Below are 26204 nucleotides of genomic sequence, written 5' to 3'. Positions count from 1 at the left end.
ATCATAGTATAATCATCATGTCAGGAACACAGAGATTGCTATGATATGTTCGTATCCACATTCATATTCAAATTTCATCCGTGGCCTCAGTCATGTACTTCATAGCTGTTTTTCCCCAGTCCGTGATCATGCATTTTGCTGGGAGAGGTGTTTGCTTTTCTTGTCTTTGAAACTTTTTGGAGAGAACAACCCAGATGCTTTCTAGCCTGCCGTGTGGTCTCGATTCATCTGATGTTTCCGCATGATTACGTTTAGGTTATATGTTCTGGTTGCGGGTCTGTGTGAGTCTTACATCCTTCTCCTCAGTGTAGTGTATCAAGAGGCACATGATGTTGGTTTGTCCAAGTATGGTGATGACTTTGATCATTTGGTAAAAGTGGTGTCCGCTAGATTTCTAAGTTGCTATTGTAACTAAGTCATTTTTAGAGAGATGTTTTGCCAAGCCTTCATCTGCTATTCGTAGCCTCCACTGATGAGTCTCTATATCCTTTTCTAGCCTTTTCTATGTTTTATTCGCATTCTACTGTAAGGAAGAGCTTTCCCTTCCAGTGGGATGAATTCATGCAGACTCACTTCTGACTCTCTGCATTACCTTTGACTTGCTGGAGTGGAGCCCCAGCCCACTTCCTCTTGTGTTCTCCCCCTTCGGTGTCCTTCGGGTGGACATCAGCTGAATAATGCTGGTTCCTGGGATTGGGCAGAAGCTTAGATCTTCTTTCCAGCAAGAACTCGCTTTTCATAGGCATGAATGGCTCAGTGTGGGGCTAAACACAGGCTGTATGGGATGATCAGAGCTTCCTCAGGCCTGGGGCGGGGCTAGGAAGGTCGTCCTGTCTGCCACCTGCGCTCAGCCTGGGCTTGAGTAAGGACAGTAAAAGGCCAAGAAAAGAACCATGGATTCCTTCCCACGAGAAGCCATGTTGGCCCCTTGTCCAGGCTGAATTTGTTAGTCAGAGGTGCTCGTCCCCTGCCCATCACACACACACTTTGCCCTGCTGGCGCATTGTTACATGGCTGCTTAGTTAGCTTTCTTCTCCTCCTGGCAGAAGGCAAAGGTTCTGGCGTCACTTTGGTCATCGTTGAAGACCTTTACGTGTGTCCTCAACAGATGCTTGGTTTCTGGGGCCTTTCATCGGTGTGATCAGTATGAGACCCAGAAAGGATCTGAGCAGCATTCAGATGTCCACGTTAGGCTCTCTTAGAGATCCGCTTCTGGGGTGCAGCCTGCTGGGAGAGGAGGTGTGGGGCGACGCACTGAGGCTCAGGCTCTGTCAGAGACAGGGAGAGTGGGCAAGGAAAGCGGGCTAGGTGTGCCTCTCACTGGTGTGGCACAGGACAGTGCTTTTCATGAATCGTGGCTCATCTTTTTCCCTCTTCTTCCTCCTCCCCTCTCTCTCTCTTCAGACAGGCTCAGAGCTCAGCCCAGTTGATGGACCTGTTCCAGGTCAGATGGACTCAGGGCCAGTGTACCATGGGGACTCACGGCAGCTAAGCGCCTCAGGGGCGCCAGTCAATGGTGCTAGAGAACCTGCTGGACCCAGTCTACTGGGCACCGGGAGTCCTTGGCAAGCAGACCAGAAGCCCGACTGGGACACGGCCCCAGGACCAGCTCACACCGCTCGCCTGGAAGATGCCCACGACCTGGTGGCCTTTTCGGCCGTGGCCGAGGCTGTGTCCTCTTACGGAGCCCTTAGCACCCGGCTCTATGAAACCTTCAACCGTGAGATGAGTCGTGAGGCTGGGGACAACAGCAGGGGACCCAGGCCAGGGCCCGAGAGCTGCTCCGCCAGCAGTGAAGACCTGGACACACTGCAGACGGCCCTGGCCCTCGCTCGGCATGGCATGAAACCACCCAACTGCAACTGCGATGGCCCAGAGTGCCCTGACTACCTCGAGTGGCTGGAGGGGAAGATCAAGTCTGTGGTCGTGGAGGGAGGGGAGGAGCGGCCTAGGCTCCCAGGGACTCTGCCTTCTGGTGACGCTGGCCTCCCGGCGCCAGTCACCGGGCCACTTCTCAACTCCGAGGTCCCCCAGATGCCTCCTCTGGAGGGCCTGCCCCTGTCCCAGAGCGCCCTGAGCATCGCCAAGGAGAAGAACATCAGCCTGCAGACTGCCATTGCCATTGAGGCCCTCACACAACTCTCCTCTGCCCTCCCCCAACCTTCTCACGCCACCTCCCAGGCTTCTTGCCCCCTTCCCGAGGCCTTGTCTCCTCCTGCCCCTTTCAGATCTCCCCAGTCCTACCTCGGGGCTCCCTCGTGGCCTGTGGTCCCTCCTGAAGAGCACCCATCCTTTGCTCCTGACGGCCCTGCCTTCCCTGCAGCAACTCCGAGAACAGAGTTTCCTGAAGCCTGGGGCACCGACACCCCACCGGCAACTCCCCAGAGCTCGTGGCCCATGCCTCGCCCAAGCCCTGACCCTATGGCTGAACTGGAGCAGTTGTTGGGCAGTGCCAGCGATTACATCCAGTCAGTATTCAAGCGGCCCGAGGCCCTGCCCACCAAGCCCAAGGTCAAGGTCGAGGTGCCCTCTTCCTCCCCGTCCCCTGTTCTCCAGAGGGAGGCGCCCACACCGTCCTCGGAGCCTGACACCCACCAGAAGGCCCAGACGGCCCTGCAGCAGCACCTCCACCATAAGCGCAGTCTCTTCCTGGAACAGGCCCACGATGCCTCCCGCCCGCCACCCTCAGAGCTTCCTGCTCCTGGCTGGTGGGCGCCACCCAGCTCACCTGCCCCTCGGCCTTCCGACAGACCACCCAAGGAGAAGAAGAAGAAGCCCCTGACACCAGCTGGAGGTCCCTTGGGAGCCGACAGAGCTGGCCCTGGGATCAAGCCCGGTGTCCGGAAGCCTGTTCACATCAAGAAGTCCAGGCCACGAGAAGCGCAGCCCCTCTTCCCGCCTCTGCGGCAGATCATCCTGGAAGGGCTGAGGCCCCCAGCCTCTGAGGATGTGCAGGCTCACCCACCTGCCCCCGTCCCCACCTCACAGGGCTCTGTTGTCCCCCTGCCCCCAGAACCTTCTCTTGCGCTATTTGCACCTAGTCCCTCCGGGGACAGCCTGCTGGCCCCTACTCAGGAAATGAGGTCTCCCAGCCCCGTGGCAGCCCTGCAGCCAGGCTCCACTGGCCCTCTTCCCCCTGCTGATGACAAGCTGGAAGAGCTCATCCGGCAGTTTGAGGCTGAATTTGGGGATAGCTTTGGGCTTCCTGGCCCCCCGTCTGTGCCCATTCAGGACCCTGAGAACCAGCCAACTTGTCTCCCAGCCCCCGAGAGCCCTTTTGCTACCCGCTCTCCCAAGCAAATCAAGATCGAATCTTCAGGGGCTGTGACTGTGCTCTCAACCACCTGCTTCCATTCAGAGGAGGGAGGCCAGGAGGCCACACCCACCAAGGCTGAGAACCCACTCACACCCACCCTCAGTGGCTTCCTGGAGTCACCTCTTAAGTACCTGGACACACCCACCAAGAGTCTGCTGGACACACCCGCCAAGAGAGCCCAGGCCGAGTTCCCCACCTGTGATTGTGTGGGTAAGTCCTTCAGGCTGTCAGGGATGAGGGGCAAGGGGATGAGGCCTGGTGGGCTTGGATTTCTAGGCTCCGACTTGGATTTGGGAAACATTTGCTGTGTGCCGGCCACCACACTGGGCCCTGCGGACACAGAAGTGAGCTCGCAGGCTAGTGGAGAAGATGTTGAAGGAAACTGATGGTGATGCTGTGTGGCATATCGTGTGTCAGTGGTGGTGCTTTGTCATACAGATTGAGGTGAGGGCATCGTGGAAGCCTTCCTGTGGGAGGCCGTCCTTGTGCTGAGGCCTGCAGGGCTGTCCGGTGGAAGGAAGATGTGCTGAGAAGAGGGAATAGCTTGGGCAACAGCTTGGTGGCCGTGACAAGGTAGGGCCTGTTTTGATGGCTCTTGGCCTGGAAAGCAAAAGGGGAGGAGTCTGTGTGGAGATGAATGAAAGGCGGCTTGAGAAGCAGGCAGGGACCAGGTCTTGCATGCAGGGCCCAGGGAGCCACGCTTGGGAGTTTGGCTTGATCTTACTGATAATATGTAATGAGCTCCTGAGGGTTTTAAAGCACCAATCATCAGCTTGTGCTTCTGAAAGACTATTCCGGCTTGTGGGGAGGAAAGATGGGTGGGGGAGCCTGTAAGAAAGGTATTATTGTGAGCTGGGCCTGAACTGAAACAGTAGGTAGGGAGAGGCCGCAGAACTACTGGCCTCTGAGGAGGGGGCTGTGGGGATGTGGACAGCTCAGGTCTCTGACTCGGTGGGAGTGAGCACTGAGAATGCACGAAGAAGCGGCGAGTTCTGTTTGGACAGCCTGAGTTGAAGGGCAGAGAGACTGTAGATTGGGCCCTGAGTTATACATTTGGGTATAGTTAATTTCAGATGATGGTTGAAGCCCTGGTGTGGATAAGAGCACTGAGGAATTGAGTCTGTTTCTGAGCCTTGCCTTCTGGAAGAGAAGCAGGGCACCGGGCCTCTGGAAGGCTGTTCTGGGGACTTCGCTGTCTCGAGGGAGGTCATGGATGCCTCAGGAAACTCCAGGTCCACTCTAGAAGGTGGATCTCTGCTACTTACTGAGCATTCGTAAAAGATGTGCATGTTTCAGATGTTGGCCAAAAAACGCATTGATGCTGATGATGAGCATGTTGAATTGTTGTGATTTTATGATACACTAATAGATCTTACGAGAAGCCTGTCTTCTCTGCTTGTTTAAATACACTACAATGTTTGGTCAGTTGTGTGATTTGTTGGCCTATTGTATCCCAGTTGATAAGGAGAAGCTGGGCTGCCCTGCCTGCTCCAGCTATCCCAGACTCCTGGGGTATAAGACAGTGAGTGGGGCTGGCAACAAAGAATCTCTTGGAGAACAAGGAAAAGTTGGCCTCAGTGCTTCCATCCAGGGGTGAACAGATGTGCAGCATCCTGCCAAAGGCTCACAAACGTGCTCTGAGATTGTGGTTTCCACTGAGGGCCCACCCTCTGCGTTATTGGGTCTAATAATGATGTGACTTTGAGGGCCCCTTATTTCCCAGCATTTGGGGGAGACTTGTTCTGATCATAGGACTTGGGGGGCCCCCTTTCGCTCTTCATGTTTGTAGATGTCTGGCCTGTCTTCCTTGTGTTTAGGGCTTCTTTTGCTGTTTCTCCTCCTCCATGGAAGGAAATAGTCTTATATAGGACTGAGGACATAGTTGATCCATGATAAATATTTAATTGTGGAATTCAATGATACAAATATTGGGATGAAATACTATGTTTGGTCAAACTAATTTTTTTAAACTTGAACTTTAATCCCATCACTCCCGCATGCCTAAAATGAAGGGGATAGCAGTGCCCGGTCACCAGGGTTTATCTGAACATTAAATTAGTTAATACAGGTAAAGCACTTAGGACTGTGTCTAGCATGTAAGAAGCACTGTAAGAGTGCTTAGCTATTATCAATCCTATCAAGTGCAAAAAAGCAAGAAAAGGATGTAAAAACATAAATATTATGAAGGAGAAAAGTGTTGGCTGTTACTTTGTTGATTAGTCAGTTATTGTTTACCTAACCCAGTCCTAGTGACCAATATGATAAAATGTAAGAGAAATGGTTTACCTTCTAAGGACATCGTGGTTTGCTTAAAGAGACAATGTAAACAATGAAATACCCGGTTGCCCAGTCCGCAGGTATGTGCCCAGTGCCTGTGCTGTTATATGGAAGTGGTTGCACTGCCATAGTGCTCTGAAACACCAGGCTTGGTTGTCATCATGGGGGCAGTGCTTTGCTTAGGAAGCTACTGTTCGGAGCTGGGTTTTGAAGACTGTAGTGAACATAGGTGGGGCAACGTGAGAAGGCAGCCACCCTCGCCCGAGGAGTTCGTGAGCTTGGTTAAGCAGCACCCTCAGGGTGCTGCTGCATTTCTTAGGCCAGAGGAGCCCCCAAGTGGATAGGACAAGATTCAGCTTGGAGCTCCCGAGCGAAAGCAGGGGCAGTAGAGTTAGCGTCAGAGAAATCCAATGTGGTAGTGGTGGCAGCCTGTTGCCAGGCAGGGTTGGGGGGTGGCAGGGGCAGTGGGCAGGAGGTAAGGGGAGCACCAGCACTGGTTCTTTGTTGCTCCAGTTTGTATTTTATTTACATGCAATACAGATAAAATATTTGTATGCTGCTGCTGCTGCTGCTGCTAAGTCGCTTCAGTCGTGTCCAACTCTGTGCGACCCCATAGACGGCAGCCCACCAGGCTCCCCCGTCCCTGGGATTCTCCAGGCAAGAACACTGGAGTGGGTTGCCATTTCCTTCTCCACTGCATGAAACTGAAAAGTGAAAGTGAAGTCACTCAGTCATGTCCGACTCTTAGGGACCCTGTGGACTGCAGCCCACCAGGCTCCTGCGCCCAAGGGATTTTCCAGGCAAGAGTACTGGAGTGGGGTGCCATCGCCTTCTCTATTTGTATGCTATCTAATGCTAAACAAACAATTAGAACCAAACCCACCTTGTGTTGTTAAATGTTAATTTGTGGGAAAATGCTAACAATGAAAACAGCAGATACAAAGAATATTTAAATGATCAGCTCACCTAGGGTTAAAACAAGAATAGAGGGGACTTCCCTGGAGATCCAATGGCTAAAATTCCATGTTCCCAATGCAAGGGGCCTGGGTTCAATCCCTGGTCAGGGAACTAGATCCCATGTGCTGCTACTAAAGATCCTGCATGTCACAGCTAACACCCGGCACAGCCAAATAAATAAATATTTTTTAAAAAATAGAGAAAAGTCTAGGAAGAAATACATCAACAGTGGGATTAAAATTCAAGTTTAAAAAAATCAGTTTGACCAAACATGATATCTCATCCCAATATCTGTATCATTGAATTCCACAATTAAAATATTTATTATGAATCAACTATGTCCTCAGCCCCATATAAGAATATTTCCTTCCCTGGAGGAGGAGAAACAGCAAATAAGGCCCTAAACACAAGGAAGACAGATCAGATATCTACAAACATGGAGAGAGAAAGGGAGGGGCCCCCAATGCCTACGATCAGAACAAGTCTCCCCCAAATGCTGGGAAATAAGGGGCCCTCAAAGTCACTTCTGGTCAGACTGGGGGGGGCTTTTCTCTCATTATGTTTTCTGACTTTTCTGTAATGAAATATGTATTTTATAACCAAGAAATATTTTTGAAAATGCCTCCCCCTATAGAAGTGGCCCAGAAGATGGATTGGTGAAGAGTGATAACCCTGTGGCAGGAGACCAGTTAGGAAGCTGTTGAGAATAACAATAAGAACTACAGCAGCAGCAATAAAGTAGTAGAGGAAAAGCTCGCTCTCTTCCAGGCACTGTGCCAAGCGCTGCTGTGCAGGCACTGCCTCATTTCATCCTCTATAACATCTGCATGAGACAGATACTATCAGTAGTTCCATCATAATGATGTGTTTTCGTTTCTTGATGTTTCCTGCTTTCTTGCAAAATCAGATTCAATGACTTTTCCAAGTCAAAGAGCTAGCACGGTGGAAGTAAGATTTGAACCTAGGCAGCCGGACCTCTGTGATTACTGTGATTAAAATTGTGTCACTGGGAAATAAGGCCAACTAAAATAGTGGTGTTGGAAATGGAGAGGGCCGAAGAAGGAAGGAGTCACTTGGAAACAGTTTCTGGAGGTGCTGAGGTTTTTGTTAAAGTCTGGACAGGTGGTTTGGCAGAATTCAGCTGGTGTGGCGAAATTTATCTCTGTGAACTGAAGCCTGGGACAAGGGTTAGGAATGAAGCTTGTTCACTCTGAAATTAATGTCAGGTGGGAACCATCTCATATTCCAGAAACTCAGCCTCTCAACAGTGGTATGTAGAAAGATGCAGATTGCAGGAAGCATTTTCTGTAGAAGTGCCAGTGAAATTTGGAGATGTCATTAAGCTCTCATAACAGACAATTTACGTATGGGAACAACTTTATAAAAACACGAAAAGGTCTTAGAGCATAGCAAAAGAAACCTAATGTTCAAGCTCAGTGGTGATTTTTGCTAAATAAGCATCTTTGGCCAATATGGGCACCACTAGGTAACCAGTAAGCCAAGCACCAAGAGCATCGCTTTGCACTTGTATGGAGATTACAGGTTTTCTGAAGGCGTGGCTGGGATTCATCTCTACTTGTTCTCTGAATCTTGAAATATTGCATTTAAAGGTACCTGTTGGGGCTTCAAAAAAAAATAAATTTAAAAGACCTGAAAGGAGATGCTTTACTCCAAAAGGTAGTATGATATCTACAGACTTGGGAAAACATGACCCAAATTGAAGTTTTGTATTGAAATACTGGGAGAAGAGAGTATTGATGCATTTGTAGTATTTGGGAGCACACACCGGAGACTCTTCTAACCACCACTGCACCTTCCTGTGACACTCCTGTCAGAGGCACGATGGTGCACTGCAGTGACTGTTGGCTAGGCCCTTTATGTATTTTATCTGTTCTCAGAAATGGGGACCTTCCCAGGACAAGGGAATGCGTCCAGATGATGTTTTTGTGGGGAAAGCATTCTTGGAGGTTATCTGCTCATCGTTTTATAGATAAGGAGACAGGTCCATGTCAGCTTCCACATCTGTCCTGCTGTCTGCAAGGAGCAGTCCACAGGTAGCTGGGGACATATAATGACAGTGAAAGCAGGAAGTTGAGACAGATGTTAGAGGTTGTTTTCATAGGAATGCTGTGTTTTGTTCAGTTGATCATCTTGCACTAAAGTAATAGCCAAAGATCAATACAAGAAAAACATCTCCTTGGCTTCCCTGGTGGCTTAGTGGTAAAGAGTCCACTTGCTGATGCCTGAGATACAGGTTCGATCCCTGGTCTGGGGAGATCTCACATGCCCAGAGCAACTAAGCCCGTGTACCACAACTCAAGAGCCTGGGAACCCTAGAGCCCGTGCTCTGCAACGAGAGAAACCACCTCAATGACATGTCCGCGTGCCACAGCTGGAGAGCAGCCCCTGCTCGCAGCAACTAGAGAAAAGCCTGCAAGGCAGTGAAGACCCAGCACAGCCACAGATAAATAAATAAAAAGGAAAGCTTCTGCTTTGCCTGGAACATGGTAGAAGTTTGGATGAGGGGGGAATGTTGTCCAGCAGATGTGGCTGATCGCGGGGTGACTTCAGGTGAACCACAGTTTTGAATGGGAGACACAGAAACTTATCTCTGTCTACAGTGAAGTCTATTTCCTGTAAGTTTTTTGCTGCATCAGGTCTCAGCTGCGGCACAGGGGAATCTTCGTTGCTTCGTGTGGGAGCTTTCCTTGCGGCGCACAGACGCTAGAGCTGTGGCGCATGCGCTCATGCAGTTCGAGGTCTTAGTGGCTCTGCAGCTTGTGGCGTCTTAGCCCCCCAACCAGGGAGTGAGCTCGTGTCTCCTGTATTGCAAGGCAGATTCCCAACCATTGGACTACTAGGGAAGTCCGGATTTCCTATGGGTTTATGAGAATAGTTTCCTTCTTTGTATGAAGTTTGATAGGAAAAAGAACTTCCTCTCTTTTAAAGGTCTTCCCTGGTGGTTCAGATAGTAAAGAATCTGCCTGCAATGTGGGAAACCTGGGTTCAATCACTGGGTAAGGAAGATCCCCTGGAGAAGGAAATGGCAACCCCCTCCAGTATTCTTGCTTGGAGAATTCCATGGACAGAGGAGCCATGGGGTCTTTCACTTTCTCTTTTTTTTTGGCAATAGAGTATTTGTATACCAGTATATTGGAGAAGGCACTTGCGACCCACTCCAATACTCTTGCCTGGAAAATCCCATGGACGGAGGAGCCTTATAGGCTGCAGAGTCGCTAAGAGTCACTAAGAATCGGACATGACTGAGCGACTTCACTTTCACTTTTCAGTTTCATGCATTGCAGAAGGAAATGGCAACCCACTCCAGTGTTCTTGCCTGGAGAATCCCAGGGACGGGGGAGCCTGCTGGGCTTCCGTCTATGGGGTCGCACAGAGTCGGACACGACTGATGTGACTTAGCAGCAGCAGCATACCAGTATATAGTGGGGGATCTGACTGTATGGTGGGTCGGAGGGACTCAGAAAGAACTTCTGGATGAAGTTTTGTCTTATCTGAGTTTTAAAGGATACGTAGAAGTTTAGTAGATTAATAGGGAGAAGGTAGAGTGTTCTGGGCAGAGGGACATAAAGATTATAGAGATGAAAAACCACATGAAGATATGGAGATGAGAAAGCATGGAGAAATACAAGTAGTTCTGGTATGACTGGTGTGTTAGGCGAAAGATTGGGTGTGGCTGGAGAGGAGAGTTTCAGGGGAAGAGGGGATGATACCAAAGGCAGAGAAACCAGTTTGCAAGCCCAGGCAAGAAATAATGTGTGCCTAAAGTAAGAATGGGACTTCCCTGGTGGCTCAGATGGTAAAGCATCTGCCTACAATGTGGGAGACCCAGGTTCGATCCCTGGGTTGGGAAGATCCTCTGGAGAAGGAAATGGCAATCCACTCCAGTACTCTTGCCTGGAAAATCCCACGGACGGCGGAGCGTTGTAGGCTACAGTCCATAGGGTCGCAAATGACTGAGCGACTTCACTTTCACTTTCAAAGTAAGACTGACATTGAGTAGGAGGGAGGAAGAGAAGGGGTGGATAAAAGAAAGAATAAGGAGAATTAACTGGTTCAGTGACCTGTTGAATGTAGAAGTAAAGAAGCAGTCACAGATGACTCCTGAGGTTCCAGGTGGATGACTGGGTGGTGGTGGAGCCGTTCACCAGGATCTGACGTACTGGCAGGGAAGCAAGTTTGGGCATCTGCCTTTGAGATGTCTGTGGGACCAGCAGGGGTGCACTTCGTTGGATCTGTGAATTGGAAGTTCTTCAGCTTCCAGTGATGGTAGTTGAAGTCACAATTATAGACATTTCACCAGGCTGACTATGTAGCTCAAGAACGGAGGATACTAGCTTTCATGGCAGAGAATCTCACCCAGGAGGCCCTGAGGGAAGAGTGGAAGAGATGTGGGAGGTGTAATTGAGGAGGGGATAGGTTAGAACAGACATAGTTTTGGAGAGCCAACAGCATCCCTGCTGCAGATGGGTCAGGATTTAACGCCAGGTTCTTCTTTGTCTTCCATGGTCTGTTGTTAAATGTGCACGCTCGTCTTCTCAGTCAGATCCCAGGTTCCTTAAGAACAGGAACTGGACGTTATGTTTCTAAAGCATCTAGACTGCTGCTGATTTTATGGTGGTGCTCCACGTATTTTGTGGTCAACTTTTACCTCTATATTAAGTTCTACAAAGACATCAGATAGATTTGGGCATGATCTTAACCTTTAATCTTTATCATCAGTGAGTGTGCCCATCGTTATGGAAGCATTTCTGTCTGCTACCAGCAGGCCCAGTTTGCTGCTCATGGATTCACAGGCAGATGACCGAGGTTTTAGTTTTAGAAAGGTTCATCTGGCACACCTGATCCAGGATGGGGCCCAACCATCTGCCTGTGAGGATTTCTAATTACCAGGAGGCAACGTTCTAGCAGTTACTGGTTTTCATGCAAATGGAGTTAGTTCCATAAACTTAAGGTGTTTGGCTTTATGTCTACTAAAATTACATCAGGAAGCTGAAGCGTTACATAGGATTGCTTGGGAAAAGATGGGTACAATAAAACCTTTGTGTGACGTTGACACCTATGCATTAGTTATCAACTGTCTGTCAGTGTTGTAAAGAAAAGAAATGCCTGTGCCTGTGTCTATACATGGCTATGAGGTTCCCCAGTGGAAAAGTGTGGGTGCCCTGATCTCTGTGTAGAGTTGGGTAGAGAAGGTAGAAGCTTCTTTTAGAATTTAAGGACTCTTCTGTTAGGTAGTACTGAGTAGTTTCTTGTGTTTAATCTCTCTTCCTGATAGCACAAAGGATACATGACAGTCTTTCCCCAGCCTTGTGCAAAAGTGGAGCAGAGCATATTTTTCTATTTTGAGAATAAAATTAAGTGCACAGGGGGGAAAAAAAAAAAAGCGCACCCAGAGCCACGTAACTAGCATATTCTTGAAAATTGGATTTTGCTCTCCTGAGCTCTACCCCAGAGCTTTCCATTGTGTATTTTAGGGAAAAAACATCATTTCTCTCACTGCTCAAAGCGAGACATAAGAGATTTTATTTTAAGAAGAGTTGAGCCATTTCCTTGCCCTGTCACTTTAACTGTATGAAGAAGGAAGAAATACTATGCTGGGCACTAAAAGGAAAAATGATGACTTAATAGCAAGGTAGTCAAATATTCCTTTTCTGAAATGTGGTGAAAGGAACCAAGACAAACGAAAATAGAAGAGAAAATTTTATCAACTGACATCTGAAAATGGCCCCAGTCTTAAACTATGAATTCCAAGGGCTATCTGCCAGCTGATAATCAATTTGAATTGAAATAATGATGACACGAGGTGTATACAACTCCCAGTGTCGGGGAAAAAAGAGTGGAGGGTTAGAAGGACTCCACAGCTTGGAAGGATGGGCTGGAGACCACCCATCTTGAAGGCGTGCACTTAGGAAGTTGGGAATGCAGATAGGCTCCATTTCCTAGTCTATTCCAGTTTCTGATGGATGGTTGGCTGGAGAGTTGAGGAACCATATCTTAGGAGCCAGCCTTGTAGCCCAGGGCAAGCAGCACCAAACAAAGGCCATTGTGCAGAGAAAAATATTTGCTGAACCACCTAACAGACCATAGGACTTTATCTTAACTTGATCAGAGTGACCAGTCCAGTCCTATATGAGAAAATAAACCAGAATCTTAGCATTAGACCAGAGCACGGCCCAAGCCTCCACCCCCAGACATACATACAGATTGAGAGGCATTGGCCCCAGTGAACAGAGCGCATAGAGGTGCAATTTCCCAGTTGCAGCTGTTCACAGCCAGATCCAGATCCTCCTGGGCTGCTGAACTGTTGAGCTAATAATTGAAACCTCTGCAGCATCTAATTCTCCAAGCTTAGTTTCTCAGGGAAGAATTTGAGTTAGTATCCAGGTAAATACAGAAGAATAAGGAGATTCTACCCATTCTGCTTTTAGTCAAATGAGTCTAGACAGGTGACTTTCAACTGAGTGTGTTTTACCTCCTTTTTACCCCAGGGGACACCTGGCAATGTCTGAGGACAGGTTTGGTTATCACAACCAGTGTGGTTCTACTGGCCTCTAGCGGACAGAGGCCAGGGATGCTGTTAAACATGCTACAATGCACAGAACAGCCACCCCCACCTCCTGCCCCTCAATGAAGAATTATCTAGTAAAGTGTCAGTAGCGCCAAGGGTGAGAATGCCAGGAGGTAAACTTCCTCCACTGAATGACTAATTAATAAGTAAAAAATCCAATATGTAACCCATTCAGATTCTGTAGGGGGAAGTGGAAAGATTAAATATAATATTCAAATAAAGACTTATTTGAGGAAATAAGAGTTTGAAAACTGATTTATACCTTCAGGGAAGTTCATTGTGAAACCAGAAATGAAAGATGAGCTTCTAGATTAAAATTACAAGGAAGTCACAAGAGGAATGGATTAAACTGTGCAAGAAGCATGCCATTCCACAAAGCACTTAGAATACACTGGAAGTGGCAAAAAGCAGAATCAGAGTTAAAAAGCAAATCAGTGAGGAAGAGGGACAGGCTTGAAAGATCACTCAAAGTGAGAGTAGAGAATAGAAATGAACAGAATCAGAGTGGAGATATGGGATACAGAAGAGAGACGGAAGGGATTCTCTACACAGACTAGTTCTGTCAGGAATATTGGGAACATTTGCTGCTGTTTCCAACGAAATCATGGAACAAATTGAACAAAGGCAGGAGTCAAAGATAAAATAGAAAATGTTTTTGAAATGAAAGAAAATAAATAAAAATCAACAAGTAATAATCTAGATGAGTTTCAAGATGAATTTCAAGGATGATGGATTTCCTACTAATAAATTAACCAAAAATTAAGTTGGTTATACATACTTGGTTTTTAAAGATATACTTTTTAAATGACCCTGTAATCCCATTCATGGGCATGTATCCAGAGAAAAACATGATCCAAAAGGATACATGCACCCCAGTGTTCACTGCAGCACTGTTTACAACAGCAAAGACATGGAAGCAAAGTAAGTGTCCATTGACAGAGGAATGGATAAAGATGTGGTACATATATACAGTGGAATATTACTCAGCCATTAAAAGGATGAAATACCATTCACAAAAACATGGATGGACCTAAAGATTGCCATACTGAGTGAAGTAAGTCAGATAGAGAGGGAGAAATACCCCTTATATGTGGAATCTAAAAAGAAATAATGCAAATGAACTTACAAAAATAGAGACTCACAGACTTAGAGAATGAACTTATGGTTGTCAGGGTTGCGGGGGAGGGATAGTTAGGAAGTTGGAGATGGACATGTACACATTACTATTAATATATTTAAAGTGGATAACCAACAAGGATCTACTGTATAGCATGTGGAACTCTGCTCCATGTTATGTGGCAGCCTGGATGGCAGGGGAGTTTGGGGGAGAAAACATTCTCTTAATTGAAACATATATAGGAAGATATATAAATCTTAAGCATACCTCAGAGATACTGCAGATTTGGTTCCAGACCACTGGAATAAAGTGAGTATCACATTAAAGTGAGTCCCATGGAATCTTTGGTTTCCCAGGGCATATAAAAGTTATGTTTGCACTATACTGTAGTCTGTTAGGGGTGTAATAGCATTATATATATATGTATATATATATAATATACATACCTTAATTAAAAATACTTTATTGATAAAAATGCTAAACATCATCTGAGCCTTCAGTGAGTTGTAATCTTTTTGAAACAGTGGCATCAAAGATCACAGATTACCGTAACATATAAAATAATGAAAAAGTTTGACCTGTTGTGACAATTACCAAAATTCAAAGGGAAGCAAATACTGTTGGAAAAATTGCACTGATAGACTTGCTCATCTTAAGTTTGCAAGAAAGCTTCAGTTTGTTTAAAAAAAAAAACAACAGTATCTGTGAAGCACAATAAAATGAGGAATGCCTATACAGCTTTACAAAAAGCATGCATTTGTGTAACCACATCAAGATCAAGAAACAGAACTTTATTATTTCCCTGGTGGCGCAGTGGATAATAATCTGCCTGCCAAGGCAGGGGACATGGATTCAGTTCCTTGTCCGGGGAGATTCCACATGTCACAGAGCAACTGAGCCCGTGAGCCACAACCGCGGAAGTCCACGTACCCTAGAGCCAGCAGGCTGCAATTGCTGAAGGCTGTGTGCCTAGAGCCTGTGCTCCAGGAGAAACCACTGCAGTGAGAAGGCTGCACACTGCAGCACAGAGTAGCCCCCACTCACGCAACTAGAGAAAGCTCGTGTGTGGCAGCTAAGACCCAGTGCAGCCAAAAATATAAATATATTTTTTAAAGTGGAGTAATCTCAGCAAGGTTTTCTTTTTTTAAAATAATTTTGTTTATTTTGGGTTGTGCTGGGTCTTGGTTGCCGAACAAGGGCTTTTCTCTAGTTGCAGTGAGCGGGGCTACTCCCAGTTGCAACGGGCAGGCTTCTCATTTTGGTGGCTTCTCGTTGCAGAGCACGGGCTCTAGGGTGCTCAGGCTTCAGAAGTTGCTGCATTCGGGCTCAATAGTTGTCACTTGCAGGCTCCAGAGCACAGGCTCAGTAGCTGAGGTACACAGGCTTAGTTGCTCCGAGGCATGGGAGATCTTCCCGGATCAAGGATAGAACTCATATCTTCTGTATTGGCAGCCAGATTCTTTTTAAAAAAATACTGTTGAGGGCTTCCCTGGTGGCTCAGTAATAAAGAATCCGCCTGCCAGTGCAGGGAACACAGGTTCGATCCCAGGTCTGGAACGACCCCACATGCCTTGGAGCAGCTAAGCCTGTGCACCACACTACGGAGCCCGTGTGCGCTGCAACTTCTGAAACCCAAGTGTATAGAGCTTGTGCTGCACAAGAGAAGCCACCGCAATGAGAAGCCCACGCACCACGACGAAGAGTAGCCCCCGCTCGCAGCAACTAGGGAAAGCCCACGCAAAGCAGTGAAGACCCGGTGCAGCCAAAAATAAATAACAGGTTTTTTTTTTTTTAAAGAAACAGAACTTTACCATCACATCAGAAACCTCTGTATACCCTTCCCTAGTCACTTAACAACCCATTCCAGTGTTCCTGCCTGGAGAATCCCAGGGACGGGGGAGCCTGGTGGGCTGCCGTCTATGGGGTCGCACAGAGTCGGACACGACTGAAGCGACTTAGCAGCAGCAGCAGCAGCAGCAGCAGTCACTTAACACCTGGCTCCCTAAATCAAACTTTGGCCTACAGACCAATTCTGGCTTACAGCTGTGAGCTAAAAACAGGTTTTTTAAAAAAATGTTTTTATATTGTTTTTTAAAATCAAAAGAAGAATAGTATTTCATGACTCATGAAAATTATATGATCAGATTTCAATGTCTGTGAAGTCTTAATGAAACACAGTCATGCTCATTTGCTATGTTCTTTCTGTGGCTGCTTTTGCACTGCTGCTAAGTCGCTTCAGTTGTGTCCGACTCTGAGCAGCCCCATAGACGGCAGCCCACCAGGCTCCTCCAACCCTGGAGGACCAGGGTTGGAGGCAAGATTCTCCAGGCAAGAATACTGGAGTGGGTTGCCATTTCCTTCTCCAGTGCATGCATGCATGCTAAGTTGCTTCAGTCGTGTACGACTCTGTGCAACCCTATGGACAGCAGCCTACCAGGCTCCTCTGTCCACAGGATTCTCTAGGCAAGAACACTGGAGTGGGTTGCCATTTCCTTCTCCAGCTTTTGCACTACATTAGCAAAAATGAATAGTTGCTGTAGAGACTGCATGCCCTGCAAAAGCCTTGAATGTTTGCCGTCTGGCCCTTAACATAAAAAGTCTGCTGACTCCTGTCCTAAGGTAACTTACTCTTCTAACTACATTGATCAGTTTTGCCTGTTCTTAAACTTCATATGTATGTATGCTTTTATATTCTGGCTTGCTTTGTTCAGTGTTTGTGAGGTTCATCTGTTTGTGTGTAGCAACAGCTCATTGCTATATAGTATTCCATTTTATGAATATACCACCATTAATCCATTAGATTGTTGATAGTCTTTTGGGTTGTTTCCAGTTGGGGGTTATTATGAGTCATGCTGCTATAAGACATTCTTATATACATCCCTTGGTACATGCATGTATACACTTATATGCTATTGTTGGGTGTATATCTAGGACTGAAATTGTATGTGTTCAGCTTTAGGAGGTACTGTCTGTTTTCCAAAGTGATTGTAGTAGTTTAAACTCCTACCAGTAGTACTTCACATCTAAACCAGCAAATGGTATCAATAGGCTTTCTGCCACTGTGGTAGGTGTTTACTCATATCTCATTGTGCCTTTCATTTTCATTTCCCTCATGATTAATGTATGTCCTCTTTTGTAAAGTTCAAGCCATTTGCCCATTTCTCTGTAGTGTTTCTTTTTCTTATTGATCAGTAAGGGTTCTTTTTTCTGGATATGAGTTCTTTGTTGGATGTATGAATTCCATTTCTTGGGATATTGAAATTAAATGTTTGACTTAAGACTTCTGTGCCCAGTAAAGTTGCCATTCATGTGTAAAGGCTTCATAAAAACATTTCCAAACATGTTAGAACTCAAAATTTTTTGGAGGTGAATCAAATAAGTAGCAGATCAGGGAAGTGTGATCTGTGGTATGAAGGGGCTGGCAGTGAACACTGAACGTATTGTTTTTCTGAAACAAAAGGTGATGTCTTTATTTACACTATATTTGAACTTTGTTTTATATTAAATATATCTTTTATAATAGAGGGGGGAAATATGTTCACAACGATACCAACAAAAAGCAGGAGGTAAACTGGAGGAAGACGTATGAGAAAGTGTGTAAGGGTGCTGACTTTTCTTTCCCAAAGTACTATTAGCGTTACTGAAAGCATACTGTAGACTGGTGGGGCAGGGGGAAGTAAAGGAAAACACAAAATCTATTTTAAAAGATAGGCAAGAAAACCAGGAAACATGGAAAACATAAAATGACAGACAGAAGACCATGCGTATGTTACAGTAATAAATAGAATCAACTCGCCTACTGGACTTGATTAATAGCATTAGACAACACCAAGAATACTAACAAACCTTATTTCACTATGGGGAAACAGAAGCATACATGTGTCACTGATTCAGAGCATAGACTATATTCTATAGACTTTTACCCCAGCCTTGTGAAATCTTGTCACCTGTCTGGCACTGTAACTAAGTGAGAGCCCATTGCCACACAAAAGAGGCACATACATAATGGTATATATCCTTATGTATGTAAATATGTATGCAAACTAGAAGAATTAAATTCGAGAATATGTACTAGTTTTACGGGGCTTCCCAGGTGGCGCTAATGGAAAAGAACCCACCTGCCAATGCAAGCAGGAGATGTGAGACGAGGGTTTGATCCCTGGATCAGGAAGCTTCCCTGGAGGAGGACACAGCAACCAACTCTAGTATTCTTGGCTGGAGAATCCCTATGGACAGAGGAGCCTGGCAGGCTACAGTCCATGGGGTCACACGGAGTCAGACACGACTGAAGCGACTTAGCCCAGCACAGCACTAGTTTATAACTAAGCATATAACTGGCTCTAAGTCCAGTATCTTCCCACAGAATATCTTCTCCCTCATACAGGCATCTAATCAAAGGAGAGATTTCTATATATGTATAATATATTTTAATATATATGGATAATGTATTTTAATATGTATTATATATTATAATATGTATGTATTATATGTTTTTAATATATGTATTTATATTTTTAATATATATACATAAAATCAGGGAAAGAGATGTAATTAAAAGAAATAAGACTTCTGAAGGACTCCTTGGATGCCTTGTAAATTGCAAGGCGTCCGTATAGGAAAAGGGAGAGAGTTTTCCTTGTAGGAGAGGAAGAGAATGCCTTTGGTTTTGCTTGGCACTTGGAGCTGTGTCTGCCCTTTGTGTGTTAGCGGCCTTCCCTGAGGATCCGGACCATCTGATTTCCAGGTTAACTTGGTTTTGGAGCTTCATATCTTTTTCCCTAGCTGCTGGGATGGAGTTGTCAAGATTTTCCTCATGAAAATCTCCTTTCTCTACCTTTCGTTATAGGTTTTGAGTTTTTCTGATTTGGGACGCCAAAAGCTACATTACATTCCAGTTCCAGCGTGAGAGCCTACAGTCAATCCCTTGCTTTGACTTTTCTCCAGACAGTAGAAACTGGACAAGAGCCGCAAAGTTCTGGCATATTCCTATGTTCTATTTTGTGTACAGCCTCTAGTATCCTAGTGCTCTAAAGAGCTTTCAGACCACTACTTCCGACACTCATATTCTTATATTCTCTCTTCCTACCCTTACCTTGGTCTCTTCCCTCCCCCACTCCATATATACATCCTTCTTTAATCCTCTCTGTCTTATGGATTTGGAGCAAGTAAGTTTTAATCCTTTCATTGAAAAGGATTAAAACATTTAAACATTGATAGGTTATGGACTGTGCCCCTTCCATCTCACGTAATCCTCAACAATTCTAAAATACAGAAACGTTACTTTCACTGCCTAAAGCTCCTAAGTATTGTGTGACTTGGTCACAGTCATACAGTTTGTTTGGCAGAGCCTAGACAGCAGCTGTATATTGAGTTCATATTACACTCCAAATACTGCACTTGGCCCTTTATGTATTTTACAGAAGAAGGTGTGAGGATTAGAGAGGCTAGGAAGATAATTCATCACAGTTGCCCAGGTCTCTGTAAAATCTGTGTTCATTCTGCTGTGACATGGTAACAATAAAGATGTGATCCCTGCTTTGATATTTTTGTTGTATGCAAGATGCTCTGGGAGTCCAGAGGGAAAGAAGAAGTCTAAAAAGGCTTCACAGAAAAGGTGGCATTTAAACTAGGCCTTAAGACATGAGTTTTCCAAAGAAAGAAAGAAACAAAGGCACTGTTGCCACTGGGAAAAGGTGTTTCAAGACACAGGAGTATTGCATGGTTGTGTAAAAGGAGCTGCGCTGACCGCTGCAGGATGCAAGGCTGAGACGTATGCGGAGATGACTCCTTGGGAGCCTTGTGGACTGTGCTCTGGGATTTGGGTTCTGTCTTCTGTCTGGCATGGAGCTGGTCTGATCACATTTCTGTTTTGAGTCTAACTGGTATTGGGGTAGGATGGTCTTTGGAGGACTGAGACCAGTTAGGAGACCATGACACTAATTCAAAGTGGGATGAAGCGTCTCCATGGGCAGAAACCGTAAGCAGCAGGCAGCTTCCATCAGTTAAATCCTCTACTGATGAACACACCACTGCCAGCCATTTGTTTGTTTGTTTTAAACCAGAAATACAACTGAACTCATTTTCACAAACCTAGTCTTATCCTTAGTGTGGGTAATGACATAAACGCCTTTATGTGTGTGTATATACTGAGGTATGTGTGATTGTGTGTATACTAACTGTAACATATTACACACGCTGTACTGAAATTTGCTTGTTTTCCCACTTAAAATATCTTGGAGGCCATTTTTTGGTCTGTAAATCTGGAGCTGCTTCTTCCTTTTGGTAGATGCTTAGTATTTCATTATATGGCTGTGCTATAATGTACTTACTACACATAATGTATTCTGGACATTTAGGTTTCTGATATTTTGCTGTTACAAATAATGCAGTGAGTATTCTTTTATATACATATCACTTTGTACATATGTACGTATATCTCAGTTCCTAGAAATAAATTCTTAGAATTTGACATTCTTTGAAATTACTGAGGCAAGCAGATTGCGCATTTGTAATTTTAATGTAGTGCTAAAGTACTTTCTGTACTTTCCCTGTGCCCTAACCAACACGAGGAGTTATCAGTCTTTGATGGTGACTCATCTGAAAGGGAAAACTGGTGGTTTATTGTACCTTTATATACGTTTGACCCATTTTCATTCCCTTTCAAAGAACCAGTTTTATCCATTTTTCTTTTCCTCCTGTATTATTGACCTTACTTCGCTGTAGGAGCACTTGATATGTTAAAGAAAGCAACCGTTTGTCTGGTGTGAGATCCAAGTATTTCTCCCCAGTGTGGTGTTTTGTCTTTTGACTTGACTTTTGGTAGTTATTACTATAAATTTTTCTTTAGTTACATTTATCAGAGTTTGGGGAGTGTCTGTGTGTATTGGCTTCAGAATTTCATCTTAAAGAAGACCTTCCCATTTCCATGATTATATTTTTAAAACTCATCCATTTTTTTTTCTTCTAGAACTTGTGTAGTTTAATTTTTTGTATTTAAATCTTTCAACCGTTTGGAATGCATTTTGGGGCAAGGTATTCAGTATGGATCAGATTTTTCCCCAGTTCCAACACTATGCACTGAAAAATGCATCTTTCCCCTATCTTCGTATATGTGGGTCTTATCTTACCAGCCAGACCATAAACTTTTTAAAGGCCCAATTAGTTATTGTTCTGTCTTGCTTTCCCCCTAAAACTGAGCGTAATGTTCTACATAGAATAGATGCAACGTTAATTTTTTACTTTTAAAAGTTGTGAATTCCATATATTGGCAAGTACACAAAACATTTATGTACAGTTTAATGAACATTTATGAAATGAACACCCATGTAACCAGTGTCTAAATCAAGTAGTAGGCCATTTCCACTTCCCCAGAAATCCCCGGTCTGCCTTTCCCAATCACATTTCTCTCCCATCCCCCAGAGGCAACCGCTCTCTTGACTTGTGACAATGATTTCATAGTTTTTCTTTATATTAAGATTGAGCTATATGAAATCACCAGTTTTTTGTAGGTAAAAAAAAAAATCACTGAATATCTAATTTAATTTAGACCTGTGGATCTCTGTTGGTTGAACCTGGTTTTGAATATTATTTAAATATAGTCTTACTGTATTATGTGCTGGGCATCTTCCACCAGCTGTGGAGGTGGAGTACTCAGCCGTGTTGCTGCAGTTTGTCAGTTCTCACTGCAGGGTGTATGCTGTTACATGACTCTGCTGTGTTATATGACTCTGCTGTGTTTTCTGTGTCTGTTCCATTGTTGCTGGATTATGAGTTGTTTCCCGTTTTGACTACTGTGAATAACGTTGCTGTGAAAATCCTTGTACATGTTTTGATGCATGTGGCCAAGAACTCCTCTAGGACAAGCAAATTAGGGTCCCCTGCAGAGTGTGTTGTTTGTTTGTTTTATTTAAAAAAAAAAAACAAAAACATTTTTCCTTGGAGAAATTCTTTTCTGTTTTAAAGGACTTTTAACTTATTCATTGGACGTGCTGCCTCTTCACTGGTGCTCAGGCTTTTTTGTAGTTGTGGCAGGCAGGGGCTACTCTAATGTCAATGAGCAGGCATTGCCGTGGCTTCTCTTGTTGCAGAGCACCGGCTCAAGGGCGCACGGGCTTCAGCAGTTGCAGCTCCCGGGCTCTAGGGCACAGGCTTAATAGCTGTGGTGCACGGGCTTAGTTGTTCTGTGGCGTGTGGGATCTTCCTGGGTCAGGGACCAAACCTGTTATCTCCTGAATTGGCAGGCGGATTCTTTACCACTGAGCCACCAGGGAAGCTCTGTTTTTAAAACTTTTTGTCACGAAATAATTTTACATTTATAGAAGAGTTGCACAGTTGATACAGAGTTCCTGTATGCCCTTTACCCAGTATACCCTAAATATAAATGTCTTACATAATTATGGTACATTTAAAACTAATACCTTAGTTGGTATAGTACTATTAACTATAGACTCTGGATTTTGTCAGTTTTCCGCGAATGTCCTTTTTCTGTTGTAGGAACCATTGCAGGATACCACATTGCGTTTAGCTGTATGTCTCCCTAGACATGACACAAAGTTACCAGCCGTAGTACAGTGCTTTACAGTATTTGTATAAAGTTCTTTTGTGTATTGCCTTACAGTATCCAGTCAATATAGCATTTTCTAGAGTTACTATTAGAGTTCTGTTTCTTTCTCTTAGAAAAATTCATATAAAACTTACCCATGTTGTTGTACGAATCAATTTTTTTAAATTGTGGTGAACTTCATATAACATAAAACTAAGCATTTTAAAGTGAGCAGTTCAGTGACATTTAGCAGCTTCACAGTGCTGTGAAATAACCACCTCTGTCTGATTCCAAAACACTTTCGTCACTCCAGAATAAAACCCTGTGCCTATTAAGTTGTAACTCTCCCTTCCTCCCTCCTCCCAGCCTCTGGCAACTATGATTCCGGCTTCTGTTTCTCTGGATTTACCTATTCTGGATATTTCATTTGAATGGAATCATGCAATATATGTGATATTTTGTGTCTTGACTTTTCCACTTAGCATAATGTTTTTCAAGGTATCTCCACACTGTAGCTTGTATCAGTAATTTATTCCTTTCTTTTTTAAAAATTGTGTTAAAATATATTTAATATAAATTTTGCCATTTTAATCATTGTTTAGTGCACAGTTTAGTGTCATTAACTACATTCACAATATTATGCAATCATCACCACTATCTGTTTCTAAAACTGTCTCAACACTCTAAACAAACTCTGTACCCATTAAGCAATAACTCCTCATTCCTCACTCCTCCCAGCTGCTGGAAGCCTCTAATCTAACTTTTTCCTTTATGAATTTGCCTATTCTAGGTATTTCATATAAGTGGATCATACAATATTTGTCCTCCTGTGTTTGGCTTATTTCACATCAGGAAGCTTGTACAAGCCTCTTATCCTCATCCATCAGAGGGCAGAGAGAAGGAGTAAGAACAGAAAACTAACCAAAATGATCACATGGATCATAGCCTTGTGTAGCTCAATGAAACCATGAGCCATGCCGTGCAGGGCCACCCAGGATGTTCAGGTCATGATGGGGAGTTTTGAGAAAACATGGTCTACCATAGAAGAGAATGGCAAACTACTTCAGCATTCTTGCCTTGAGCACCCCATGAACAGTATGAAAAGGCAAAAGATATGACACTGAAAGATGAGTCCCCGCCCCCCAGATCGGTAGGTGTCCATATGCTATTAGAGAAGAGCAGATAAATAGCTCCAGAAAAAATGAAGAGTCTGAGTCAAAGCAGAAACAATGCCCAGTTGTGGATATGTCTGGATGGTGAAAGTAAAATCCAATGCTGTAAAGAGTATTGTTGCATAGCAACCTGGAATGTTAGGTCCATGAATCAAGGTAAATTGGTAGTGTTCAAACAGGAGACGGCAAGAGTGAACATTGACATTTTAGGAATCAGTGAACTAAAATGGACGGGGATGGATGAACTTAATTCAGATGACTGTGTATCTACTACTGTGGGCAAGAACCCCTTAGAAGAAATGGGGTAGCCCTCATAGTCAACAAGAGAGTCTGAAATGCAGCTCTTGGGTATAATCTCAAAAACTACCAAATGATCTCAATTCGTTTCCAAGGCAAACCATTCAACATCACAGTAATCCAAGTCTGTGCCCCAACCACCAATGCCAAAGAAGCTGAAGTTGAACGGTTCTGTGAAGACCTGCAAGACCTTCTAGAACTAACACTAAAAAAGATGTCCTTTTCATTGTAGGGGATTGGAATGCAAAAGTAGGAAGTCAAGAGATACCTGGAATAATAGGCAAATTTGGCCTTGGAGTACAAAATGAAGAAGGGTAAAGGCTAACAGAATTTCACCAAGAGAATGCACTGGTCATAGCAGACACCCTCTTCTGGCAGCACAAGCGATGACTCTCTGCACATGGACTTCACCAAATGGTCAATACTAAAATCAGATTGATTATATTCTTTGCAGCGGAAGATAGAGAAGCTCTATACAGTCAGCAAAAATAAGACCAGGAGCTGAGTGTGGCTCAGATCATGAGCTCCTTATTGCAAAATTCAGACTTGAATTGAAGAACGTAGGGAAAACCACTCGGGCACTCAGGTATGACTTAAATCAAACCCCTTATGCTTATATAAGTGACAAATAGATTCAAGGGATTAGATCTGGTAGACAGAGTGCTTGAAGAATTATGGATGGAGGTTCATAACCTTGTACAAGAAATGGAGACCAAAACCATCCCCAAGAAAAGGAAATGCAAGAAGGCAAAATGGTTGTCTGAGGAGGCTTTACAAATAGCTAAGAAAAGAAAAGAAGTGAAAGGCCAAGGAAGGGAAAGATATACACAACTGAATGTAGAGAATAGCAAGGAGAGATAAACAAGCCTTCTTAAGTAAACAATGCAATGAAATAGAGAAAAACAATAGAATGGGAAAGACTAGAGATCTCTTCAAGAAAATTAGAGGTAACAAGGGAATGTTTGATGCAAAGATGGGGACAGTAAAGGACAGAAGCAGTAAGTGCCTAACAGAAACAGGAGAGATTAAGAAGAGGTGGCAAGAATACACAGAAAAACTGTACAAAAAAGTCTTAATGACCTGGATAACCACGATGGTGTGGTCACTCACTTAGAACCAGACATCTTGGAGTGTGAAGTCAAGTGGGCCTTAGGAAGCATCACTACAAACAAAGCTAGTGAAGATGATGACATTTCAGCTGAGCTTTTTAAAATCTGAAAAGATGCTCTTAAAGTACTGCATTCAATATGTCAGCAAATTTGGAAAACTTGGCAGTGGCCACAGGGCTAGAAAAGATCCGTTTTCATTCCAATCCCAAAGAAGAGTAATGCCAAAGAATTTTCAGGCTACTGCACAATTGTGCTCATTTCACATGCTAGCAAGGTAACGCTCAAAATCCTTCAAGCTAGCCTTCAACAGTACGTGAACCGAGAACTTCCAGATGTACAAACTGGATTTAGAAAGGGCAGAGGAATCAATGATAAATTGCCAACATCTATTGGATCATAGAAAAAGCAAGAGAATTCCAGAAAAACATCTGCTTCATTGACTACACTAAAGCCTTTGAGTGTGTAGATCACAACAAACTGGGAAATTCTTAAAGAGATCAGAATACCAGATCACATTACCTGCCTCCTGAGAAACCTGTATGCAGGCCAAGAAACAACAGTTAGAACCAGACATGAAACAACAGACTGGTTCAAAATTGGGAAAGGAGTACATCAAGGCTGTATATTGTCACCCTGCTTATTTAACTTCTATGCAGAGTACATCATGCAAAATGCCAGGCCGGATGAATCACAAGGTGGAATCAAGATTGCTTGGAGAAATATCAATAACCTCAGAAATGCACATGACACCAACCTAATGACAGAAAATGAAGAGGAACTAAGGAGCCTCTTGATGAAGGTGAAAGAGGAGAGTAAAAAGCTGGCTTA

At 44.4% G+C, this 26204-nt stretch overlaps 1 protein-coding gene across 4 annotated transcripts in view; it reads left to right on the top strand.

Moving 5' to 3' along the window:
- Positions 1 to 26204, top strand: part of TET3 (tet methylcytosine dioxygenase 3) — a 112203-nt gene that overhangs the window by 52483 nt on the left and 33516 nt on the right. For all 4 annotated transcript variants that reach the window (XM_024999365.2, XM_024999366.2, XM_024999364.2 and 1 more), the window contains one exon: positions 1405 to 3526. In XM_024999365.2, coding sequence (XP_024855133.1) covers positions 1405 to 3526 — 2122 coding nt within the window. The remainder of the gene's footprint in view (positions 1 to 1404; positions 3527 to 26204) is intronic.

This window comes from Bos taurus, chromosome 11 (assembly GCF_002263795.3).
Source record: "Bos taurus isolate L1 Dominette 01449 registration number 42190680 breed Hereford chromosome 11, ARS-UCD2.0, whole genome shotgun sequence".
NCBI classification, from domain to species: Eukaryota; Metazoa; Chordata; class Mammalia; order Artiodactyla; family Bovidae; genus Bos; species Bos taurus.
This window is presented reverse-complemented; position numbering and strand designations above follow the sequence as displayed.